Source organism: Notechis scutatus, chromosome Z (genome assembly GCF_049901735.1).
Source record: "Notechis scutatus isolate UNSWTSFEM ecotype Mainland chromosome Z, rNotScu1.2, whole genome shotgun sequence".
In the NCBI taxonomy this organism is placed as follows: Eukaryota; Metazoa; Chordata; class Lepidosauria; order Squamata; family Elapidae; genus Notechis; species Notechis scutatus.
In genome coordinates, this window is record NC_142025.1 from 128,933,892 (window position 1) to 128,946,135 (window position 12,244).

At 39.3% G+C, this 12,244-nt stretch overlaps 1 protein-coding gene across 1 annotated transcript in view; it reads right to left on the minus strand.

Annotated features, from left to right (window-relative positions):
- Positions 1–1,642: 1,642 nt before the first annotated feature.
- LOC113431956 (vomeronasal type-2 receptor 26-like) overlaps positions 1,643–12,244 on the minus strand; it is an 18,935-nt gene continuing 8,333 nt past the window's right edge. The window contains exons 5-6 of the mRNA XM_087946561.1: positions 4,814–4,940; positions 1,643–3,385 (exon numbers count right to left, since the gene is read on the minus strand). Of these exons, the coding sequence (XP_087802687.1) occupies positions 2,490–3,385; positions 4,814–4,940 (1,023 nt within the window). The 3' untranslated portion in view covers positions 1,643–2,489. The remainder of the gene's footprint in view (positions 3,386–4,813; positions 4,941–12,244) is intronic.

The following is a 12,244-nucleotide window of genomic DNA, read 5'->3' on the forward strand; positions in this document are numbered from 1 at the left end:
TTAATAAAGATCTCCATACTAAAGCTGAGATGAAAGATAAGGAGATAGCTATGACCAGCAAAAAAATGCCATAAGTCAAGTAAGTTATTGTGTTTTGAAGACAACTACCTCGATCTTTGTTTGGATAAAGATCTTTTGGACATGAAAAGCAATCATCTAAATCTGTGGAAAAAAGAAACAAAAAAGAAAAACAGTATAGTTTTTTAAAAAATCAATTATTAATAACACACTAGATCCACTAAGGTTCTCTGACTTACATAGGAGTTCCGTTTCCTCTTTTTTCTTAAAATAATTCATGATACAATTAACATACAACATACTGTGGAATACTAGCTGCAATCTGTGCTTTGTTTTTTGCTATATATAGATAAACCTTAGCCCCTCTTTCAAGAATAATACCGATGATAAACATAAATTGGAAACAAAAAGACAGAACACATTCTCTGAAACAGCCAGCACCCAGGTAAGCATGGATTAAAAATAATAAATAATCAGGCAAAAAAATGCTGATCAAGGAAGTACCAAGGAGGAAATCATACACCCACCAAAAGGGCTAGGGAAAATACAGTATACAGACAAGGAGAAATCCCAACTTTTGCTCACACTGAAGAAGCTACTTATTCAGCAATGAAATATCTGCAAACAAAGCAACCAAACTAAGAGAGCAGCAAGGACTCCACAGTTGAAACTGACATCTATATTCTCTTCCATTTTGCTACAGCATTTCAAATTGGACACCCTTATTTTTACAGCATTCTCTAGCTTTTGAGACATCCCATGTAAATTGCCCGGAATTTCCTTTACATGAATGCCATTGGAAAACAGTCATTGGTCCACAGTACAGCATCATATGCAGTTCTGGTTGTTTCATGGCACACCTGAGTTTTGCTACTGTTCCATGAGTTGTTCTGGGTTTCTAGTTGTTTTGCAGTGCTACTCAAGTTTCTGATTCTCTCCTTTAAAGGCTGGCTTCTCACTGGCCAGCCAGTGGTGGCATTTTCCAGTTCAACAAACTGTGCAGAATCTTTACAACTGGTATGCCCAAACTAGTGCGAAGCAACAGCAGCCCACCTCTGGGTAGGACCCTTACTAAGATTTGCTGCTTAATGTAGGTTAAGGTCCTCACAGTTGTATAATAATCCTCTTGCCTGCTTGTAATTGATGCCAATCTCCAGATGTCACTTACATTTCTCTGTCTGTAGATTTGTAATCACCTTTCCTATCATTCTCCTCATTCTATCTTAGCATTTGCTTTTGTAAGTTATGGTTTGGCTGCCTCTGGATGTCAGCACATTTTGAAAGAGCCAGGATATGGCTTGCTTATCATAGGAAGATGAAACACCTGCTTGGATGCCTGGGAATAAAGTTATATGGAGTGTTTGAATGTGTGAGATAAATACAGGTGAGCAGAATTTCTTTTTTAAAAAAAAAAAAACAAATTTTATTCAATTTTTACAAAACAACATAAAAAAAGCTCTTTTCAGTGTACAACATAATTCCGAGTCACCACTTTTACATGCAATATGACAGTAATTATATATTCATTTTTACATTCCAAATTCTGTCTTGTCCATTTTTAACTTAATTCTATTATTACTTCTCCATTTCAACTTTTACATAAGAAAAGAAACAAACACATTCTAAGCATTTTCTCAATTCATTTCAATTTATTTCAAATATATTTCTTAAACATTAACATTTCTTTTAAGCGTGGCCTTTTCCAAAGTACTCTTTTCTCATTTTACCTCTCAACTTTTATATAAGAAAAGGAACAGGCAAGTTAATGCTATTCATTAATATTACTCTCATTCTAAACATCTTCTCAATTCATTTCAATTTATTTCAAATGTATTTCGTAACCCTTAACGTTTCTTTTAAACGTTGCCTTTTCCAAAGTACTCTTTTCTCTTTTAAATCACTCATAGTTTCCATATCTTCATGCTTATTCCCTTTTAATTCTTTTTTCTCTTGTCAAATTTGCAATTCCATCGCATATTCTTTTCATAAAGTCTAGATTAATACAAGTTTTTCACATAAAACAAAACATAAATTTCCCCTCCCCTTTTACTAGTTTGGGGTGTCACCTCAGTGTTTTAAGTATGCCTTAATTCCCTCAGGTGAGAAGAATTTCTGAATGCAAATAGAACACCTAAAATCCCTCCACCGTAGAGGTATAAAGTTTACATGCTGGAGGATACCAATAGCATTGTTTTCACATTATAAAACTATCCAGAGATTTTAAGTCCTCCTTGATTTTCCTTTATTCATATGAGTGGTCAGCAATATTGTCTAATTTTTGAAATAGCAGATTTAGAGCATTTATCAAGGTTCATGAGATTACTCAGAAGACCTCTCATAGTTACCATCATGTATATTAATGTGGTGTTCCAAGATGACACAGTACAGAAGACACACAATCTACCAAAAAATTGAAAAGATGGAGGTCACAAACTGGAGTTCACATTTATATTGTTAGCTAAAATTCAATTTCATTTTTTTGTTAATTGCTCCCTTGTATTCAAAGCAGGCCTCAGAATAATGATATAGCATTTTGGGAAAAAGATGCAGACCAGTAATCCAGCTGCTGAAGCCAAAATTGAGAAGATCTCCACAACCACCATGTATTTTCCTTTGGTGCTCAGATAGGTAGGAACAAATAATATCCAGACACTACAAAAGACCAACATGCTGAAGGTGATAAATTTAGCTTCATTGAAACTGTCAGGTAAATTCCTAGCTAGGAAGGCTACTGTGAAGCTGACAGCAGTCAAGAACCCCATAAAGCCTAGTACAGTATAAAACATAGTGGTTGAACCTTCATTACATTGCAGGACAATTTCTTCAGCCATGGAATATATGTCAGAATCGGGGAAGGGAGGAGAAATTGCAAGCCATACCACACAAATAGAGAATTGTACCAGAGAGCAACATAGAACAATAGAGATAGCCGGTCCTTTTCCTACCCATTTCCTCATTTTGGAGCCTGGTTTGGTGGCCATGAAAGCAAGCACAACAATTGTTGTTTTTCCCAAGATACAAGAAAGAGCAATAGAGAACATTATGCCAAATGCAGTTTGTCGCATGAGACATTTCACTTGGTCAGGTTGCCCAATGAAAAGCAAAGTGCAAAGGAAGGAGAGGAGAAGAGCAATGAGAAGAATATAGGTGAGATTTCTGTTGTTGGCTCTGACAATGGGAGTGTCCTGGTGTTTAATGAAGATCCCCAGCACCAACGCTGACATCACAGAAAAGAAGATTGCAATAATTGCCAAAGAACTGCCCATGGGCTCTTGATAGGATAAGTAAATTACAATTTTTTGAACACAACTATCTTGATCTTTGTTTGGATATTGATCTTCTGGACATGCCAAACAATCATCTAAGTCTAAGAAAAAAGAAAGAAAAACAAAATATGTCATAAACACATTATTGTTTTTCACTATGAATATCACAGATGATGTAAAAAACAAGCTAGGTCTCACTTTTGGGGTAGGTTGTATTTTCGAGGAAACACAGTATAAGTTTAAACTAAATGTAGTATGCCCTGCATGAGTTTGGTTTCCTAATATGCTATACCTTGAAGGACTGACCAAAATCTTATAGTCTGTCTTGGACACAGCTTTCTTTTATCTTATCATTGCTTCACTCCTTCAAATTCTACTCATCTTCTCATCACACCTCCCAGTTGAATTGTTGCAATGAAGCTGCCCTTGAAAACAATCTGGAATATGCAACTAGGCCAGAATTCGTCAACAAAGCATTTCTGGGTACCACATCATTCACCTGAGTTACCTTAGTGATGTGTGACCTGCCCTGGTACCAGTTACTTTCTGGGTACACTTTAAGGTGGCTATTGTCACCTTTAAAGTCCTGTATTGTAGCCAAGGTATTTCTGGAACTATTTCTGGCTATTTTCCAACCATTGGTATAGGATGGAGATTGGTTTGGTGCCTAGTGGGGACGATATTGTTTTTATTCCTATTTTTATTGGTGGTTGTCAGTCATCTAAGATTATTATATGAGAATGGCAATGATATAAGTTCTACAAGTTTGTCAATCAAATCAAACAACCATTACATCTGGATAGAATAGGATGTAAAATTAACCAGAAACCTGTGGAAAAAGAATTACCACTGTCAATTTACCTTTACTATCAAAAGAAGATAAAAAGGAAGAATCATGTATAGTCTATCAATAAGTACTGGTTTCTTCAGCAGTGTTCATAATTTTTTTCAAGAAGACATGAAAAGGCACAATTGAAATCTGGGAAACTTATTGGTGCTTAGGCTATTTAAATTGAGCTGATTTTGTGATTTCACTGAACCATGAACAATTAGTTCAGATTTTCCCTTTTTATATTAATTTAATTAAGAATTACTATTATTATATTATATTTGGATATTATTATCCAAAAGTGATTAGAAAGGAAGTTTGCAAATTTAGTGTCCCTTCTAAAGTGCCAACCAGTGTCTGACCATGATGGGTTTTCTGCTACAGCACTAAACTTTTGGGAGACCATTGTTTTGTGGTCTCCTCACAAGGAGCAGCTGTCTGAAGATCTTCTGTGGGAGATCTCAAGAGGAATTATCTGAAGAGGAAATTATTGAATGGTCAGTCTGGTTGCTGGCTTTCATTCTGCCAGTCATTTCTGTTTTCATGGAGCCGTCTTCATTTCACAATTTCTTCCCTGGAAGCCCCAACAATTAGTTCAAAATTTTCATTGTTAAACTATACAAGATACTCAGGCACTACAATATTATTAAAATTCACACTTATTAAATCATTGATATATTCAATGCATTCCTTTGCTTACCCGTTTGGTCAGATATCTTCCCTTCTGCACATCGTCTACAATCATAGCAGCAAGATAATTTCCCTTCCACTTTTATTTTGCTATAGCCAAGAGGACATTTCTCATTACAGATGGAAAGAGGTAATGTCTGTTGATAAATAAAATCACATAAAGAAGTTTATGAGCTGAAGAAGTTCTTGGATGAGAATTGAAATGTCTTCAAAGAGAAACCAAAAAGTCCAGTTGCCTATAGAAAAAAAAGGGGGAGAACTTTTGGGATAAAGAAGTTATGTTATAACTTTTGATTATTGTTATAAATCCTAACTTTTGAGTAACTTAGTGCTACAAATACTCAAAATCTTTATATCAAATCTGAAATTTGGTGGTCCATTTTTCAAAATTGTTGCTTGTTTAAATTACCCACTAAATTCCTCACATCTTACTAATGGTGTGTTTATGGCAAACAGTGTATTGTAAAACTCAGTTCTGAGAAAACCAGTACCAGAAGCTGCTTGGAAAATGTTTAATTCTGGAACCCTTAAAAGACAGTTTCCTTAAGATTTCAATCTTGTTTTGGGTTTCTAGTCTTCTTAAAGCAATTTGTGTACTTGGTACAATGTGATGAAGTTCATATAGAATCTGTGTGTGTGTGTGTGTGTGTGTGTGTGTGTGTGTGTGTGTATGTGTATATGTGTATATGTGTATATGTGTATATATATATATCTTAAGTTTTCGTGGGTACGTACATGTATGGCATTCAGCTTTGTTTGGGTATTTTCCCATGTCACTACAGTTGTGCTTCCAAAGTTGCTGCAACGTTTCAGCAAAGTTGCAGCAACGTTTCTACTATCATCCGGCTTCTGCGTTGTATTCATCTGTGTTCGAAAACAATGCAGAAGCCTGATGATGGCAGATGAGATTCTGCCAAAACGTTGCTCCAACTTTGGAAGCACAACTGTAGTGATGTGGGAAAATACCCAAACAAAGCTGAATGCCATACATACATACATACATACATACATACATACATACATACATACATATGTTTCCTTAAGTTTTCGCGGGTACTTACATGTATGTATGATGAACGTCAGATGAACACAATACAGAAGCCTGATGATGGCAGATGCGATTCTGCCAAAACGTTGCTACAACTTTAAAATCACAATTATAATGACGTGGGAAAATACCCTCAAAAAGCTGAATACCATATATATCTATATGTATATATGTTTTTGTAGATTTTGATGGGTACAGGTATGCAGGTCTTGGTGTGTTCAGGTCTTTTCCCATGTAAGATTGAGAGTATCTTGGCAACGTTTCGACAATGTCCCACTCGCCATCTTCAGGCTGGTGCTTTTGGCTTCAGAGCTCTTGTCTCCCTATATATCCTGGTGGGGAGGTTGGCTGTGTTGTCATTTCTTGATTGGTTGATGGAGTTGATGTTTGCAGATTGGCTGGCTTTTTCTTAACAACATATGCGGCTCAGGTATTGGCTGTGTGTCTATCAGCCTCCTGTGTTGTAACGACCTGGGTGATGACCTTCTGAGTTCTATTGTTTTGACATCCTGGGTCTTGTGTTGTAATCATTTTTCATGTGTATGTTTTTACAGATCCATATAAAATATTTAAAATAATATTAAAGCAATTGCATTTTAGTGAAATAAATCAGAATGTAGCCAAAAGATGGTACATTAATACTCACAGTGACTGCATATTATACTAAACAGAGCACAGTCCTTAGTCCCTGATATTTCCTAATTGGTTTTAAATATAGCATGCTCCATATCGGGCATAGAAAGTAGGCTATGCTTAATGATAATAAGCTCCAGCTATTATACAATAGCTGGAGCTATTGTATACAATCTCTTTTCAGGGTTTGTAGTGCTTTAATTTTATTTTTCTGTAAGTTGCTTTTGGGTGGCTTGCTTGTGCATAGGATATTGGTAACTTGGTGTCTTATTTTATCAGCTTCATCTGTATTTAATATAGTTAGGCTGGATTCTACTGCACATATGATGGATTCTGTGGGGATGAAAAGAGATAGCAGCATAATCATCCTCCCAGCAGACAAAGGAAATGCCACTGTAGTAATGGACAGAAAAGACTACGAAACAAAATTGACAGACCTACTCCAAGACTCCACATACAAACCCATAAACAAAGACCCAACCACATATCTGGAAAAATTAACCAAGAAGAAAATTATAACCAGCCACATAAGCAAAGAGATCCAACACACGATCATACCCAGAGAGAAATCTTCCAGATGCCCCAAACTATACGGCCTCCCAAAAATACACAAAGAAGGCATACCTCTCAGACCCATAGTCAGCTCCAGAGGAGCACCACTACAAAACCTAGCTAAACACCTAGCAAAAGAGCTACAGCCCCATGCTGAAACAGCAGCTTCCCATGTACAAAACTCATACCACTTATTGGAAATGATCAAAGATCTACACGTGGAGCAAGAAGATCTACTTGTAAGTTTTGACGTGGTTTCCCTATTCACTCAAGTCCCGATAAAAGAGACCCTTGAAATCATCAAAAATAAATACCAACCAGCTAAACACCTCATGGAACTAACAGAACACTGCTTAACCAACACATATTTCATATACAAAGGACAAAGATACAAACAAATAGAAGGATCCCCCATGGGATCACCACTGTCACCTGTCATTGCTAACATGTTCATGGAAGAATTCGAATCCAGAGCCCTGGCCAATGCCATCCTCAAACCCAAACTATGGTTAAGATACATCGATGACACATTCGTGATTTGGCCCCATGGACAAGAAAACCTAAACAATTTCCTAACACACCTAAACAGTGCACAACCCAAAATCAAGTTCACCATGGAAACAGAAACAAACAAACAACTACCATTCCTAGATGTACTAATCTACAAAAAAACAGATGGCACACTAGGACACACCATATACCAGAAGAAAACACACACCAACCGCTACCTCAACGCCCAATCCCACCACCACCCAGCACAGATAAACTCCGTGGCTAAAACACTAATTACCAGAACCAAACGCCTGGCAGACAAGACACACATTAAGACTGAACTATGCACCCTGACTAAAGTACTGACAGCCAACGGCTTCCACAAAAGCAAAATCACCAGCTTGATCCACAAAAACACACTGAAACATAATAGAGACCCAGAAGATGAACAGACCTATGGAACAGCTGTCCTGCCCTACATAAGAGGTACTACAGACAAAATTAGTAAGGTACTACACAGACATCACATCAGGACTGCCTTCAAAACAGACAGAAAAATAGCAGCCATCCTTAGCAACCCCAAAGATAAAATTGACCTGGAAAACCAAGGCATATACGAAGTCCCCTGTGCATCATGCCCGGCCACATACATTGGACAGACCAATAGAAGAATAAGTACCCACCTGGATGAACACAAAAATGCAGTCAAAAAGCTGGAACACACTTCCTCACTAGTCCAACACATGGAAGCTACAGGTCATAGCATCAACTTCAATGGCACCAAAACGCTGGCCACTATGGAAAACCCTAGCCACAGAGTCATCAGAGAAGCCATAGAGATTGAAAAAAGACCAGAAAGCATGAACAGAAGAGATGATTCCACTAGGCTGTCAATCATTTGGAAGCCTGCACTCACAAACAAAAAAATCTCCACACCACAAGCCAGGCAAACACCTGGGCACAAACAGATCCCCCTGATACCTCCAGCTCAAACACACCCCAACCAGGCACCCAGATGAAACCCAGCTTCCTAACTAATGATAGCCGTCCATTTACCCGAAGCCAAGCTGCACTAAAGGCCTCCATTAAAGTAACACAATGCTGCCAGCCAATCAAGATACAAAAAGAGCCAAAAACAGACAGAAGATATCAGAGACACCCATCAAGCAGAACACAGCAAACTCCGAGACCAATAAACACAGACCAAGACTCCCAACCAATCAGGATGAAGAAAAAACCATTCTGGCACAGCAATAGGCTGCCCCAAATTTAAATCTGAAACCACTGTAAAAGTCTGACCCACAGACGGACACAATACAGAAGCCTGATGATGGCAGATGAGATTCTGCTGAAACGTTGCTACAACTTTAAAAGAACTACAATGACGTGGGAAAATACCCGAACCAAGCTGAACACCATACATGTAAGTACCCGCGAAAACTTAAGAAAACAAATATATATATATATATATATATATATATATATATATATATATATATATATATATATATATATATATATATATGTTTTCTGAGGTTCTCGGGTATTTGTATGTGGATCTTTGGTTATTCGGGTTTTCTCCCGCGTAAGATTCAAAGTATCTAGGCAACGTTTCGATGAAGTCTCATTCATCATCTTCAGAAAACCAAGGAGTATATGAAATCCCTTGCACTGCCTGCCTCACCACATACATTGGACAAACTAACAGAAGAATAAGTGCACGCGTTGAAGAACATAAGAACTCAATCAAAAAGAAGAACCAACCTCTTCCCTGGTCCAACACCTCAAAGCCACAGGACATGAGATTGACTTTAAAAATACCAGAACTATCGCCAAAACTGAACACTTCAGCAGCAGAATAATCAGAGAAGCCATAGAGATAGAAAAACACCCACACAGCATGAATAAAAGAGATGACACCTCCCGCTTACCAGCCATTTGGAAACCCGCCCTCATGAACAGACGAGTACCCAACATGATGAATGACACCAGACCCACACCCACGAGGGCCACACAAGATGCCACCACCACACTTCCACGTAAAAATCAGACTCACACCCACACAGAAGATGAGACACGAAAACAGACCAGAAGCCGCACTGCAGCTGCATCACTACCCACTTCAAACCCATCTGAGCCATACATGAAGCGAACTGACCCCCACCATGAAGATGTGGCACGACCACGAACTCAAAGCCAAACAGCAAGATCCCAGCTCACCAGCTCAAATCCCCAGCAGCTGGGACTAGCCTGAGCACGGCCAAGCCCCCACCTGAACAGAGCACGCCTCCAGCCAATCAGAACACGGCCAGCCCCCCAACCAATCAGAACACAGCCAAGCCTCCAACCAATGAGAACACACCCCCACCCAATCGGAACGCAGCCAAGCCCCCACCCAGTCAAGTCACACCCCCACTGGCAGTTAGAAGGAAGAAGCAGCTGAAAGCTCACATCACTCTGAGAAGCACAGAGCCGAAGAAGCAAGCCTGAAGATGATGAATGAGACTTCATCGAAACGTTGCCTAGATACTTTGAATCTTACGCGGGAGAAAACCCGAATAACCAAAGATCCACATACAAATACCTCGAGAACCTCAGAAAACAAATATTGCACCTCTACGGGAGGAAACCCACCATCTGACCAGGACTTATGAAAAACTTGAAGTCCAAAGAGCTTCCATTTTATGTGACCTCGCATTCCTATGCAACTGCCGAGATCAAAATTTAATTCCCACAAGCTTCCAATTGAAATTCCACACCAACACAGCAGCCACCAAACGCATCCTAAAAAGAACAGAATTGGCCCTAATTAGAAATGAACTTCACACAAAAAGATTTCTCCTAGACCAAATCAACAAAGATCTTCTCACACTTCACCTCAGACTCAGCAACAAGATTCACCCCTTACTTTGGGACAAACCAAACAACTCGCTGTCTGGAGAGCCGAAACACAGACCACCCTCAAGACAGACACACACACCAACAAACTCAGAAAACTACAACAATGCCAGAAACCAACTCCTCTCCCTCACAGCCACACATGAAACAAACAGTGCACAACATCTCAGACAAGATCCTCACCGAAGCCGAAACCAAGGTCCTTTCAAAAGGATTCAACTTTGCTGTTGCTCCCAAACACATCCCCACAGAAACCATCATATGCGGAGTTGAAACCAGCCTGACCAAAACCAACCCTGATGATGCTAATAGAATCAGACTCGAAATCACCAACATCCTCTGCACTAGCAAACCACCCAAAAGCAACTTATCCAAAGAAGAACAAACTGCACTACGTAACCTGAAAGAAGACACCAGCATAATAATCCTACCAGCAGACAAGGGCAACACGACAGTGGTTATGAACACATCTGACTACCAAACCAAGTTAACCAACCTACTCCTAGACCCCACATACAAACCCCTAAAGACAGACCCCACCACCTACCTAGAAAAAACCACCAGATCCAAAATAAAAGCCTCCCCATCAGTGAAGAAATCCAGCAAAGAATCATACCCAGAGAGAAATCTTCCAGATGCCCTAAGCTTTATGGTCTCCCAAGATACACAAAGAAGGAACTCCACTTAGACCAATAGTCAGCTCCATAGGCTCACCTCTACAAAACCTAGCCAAATTTCTCGCCAAACAACTACAGCCCTATGCAGAATCCATCAACTCACATGTAAGAAACTCATTCCAGTTCATCGAGATCATAAAGAAACAAAACTTACAACCCAGCGACATACTAGTGAGCTTCGATGTCATATCCCTCTCCACCCAAGTGCCAATAAAAGAAGCCTTGACAGCCATCCAAATCAAATACAACCCCCCCCAGCACATCCTAGATCTGACCAATCACTGTCTATCCAATACATACTTCACCTACAACGGACAAAAATACAAACAAATAGAAGGAGCACCCATGGGATCACCCCTCTCACCTGTCATCGCAAACCTCTACATGGAACACTTTGAAACACAAGCTCTAGAGAAATATGATCACAAACCCAAACTCTGGCTCAGATACGTAGATGACACCTTCATAATCTGGCCACACGGGAAAGAAAAACTGAACAACTTCCTCACACACCTCAACAGCCTACACCCCAAAATACAATTCACCATGGAAACAGAAGCTAACAATCAACTTCCCTTCCTAGATGTCTTGGTATACAAAAAACCCAATGGCTCCCTAGAACACACCATCTACCAAAAGAAAACACATACAAACCGCTATCTACACGCACTCTCACACCACCACCCAGCACAGATCAATTCCGTAGCTGAGACACTCATCTCCAGAACAAAATGCTTAGCTGATGAACAACACCTAAAAACCGAACTAAACACTCTCACCAACGTACTAACAGCCAATGGATTTCAAAGAAAGAAGATCACCCACCTAATCCAAAAAGAAACCCCAACCAAAATCCAAGACAGAGAACAAGAGAACGGCAAAGCCCTCCTCCCATATATAAAAGGCACTACAGACAAAATCAGCAAGATCCTCCAAAAACACAACATTAAAACAGCATTCTGCACAAACAGAAAAATATCCACCATCCTAAGAAACCCTAAAGACAAAATCGAGTTAGAAAACCAAGGAGTATATGAAATCCCTTGCACTGCCTGCCTCACCACATACATTGGACAAACTAACAGAAGAATAAGTGCACGCGTTGAAGAACATAAGAACTCAATCAAAAAGAAGAACCTAC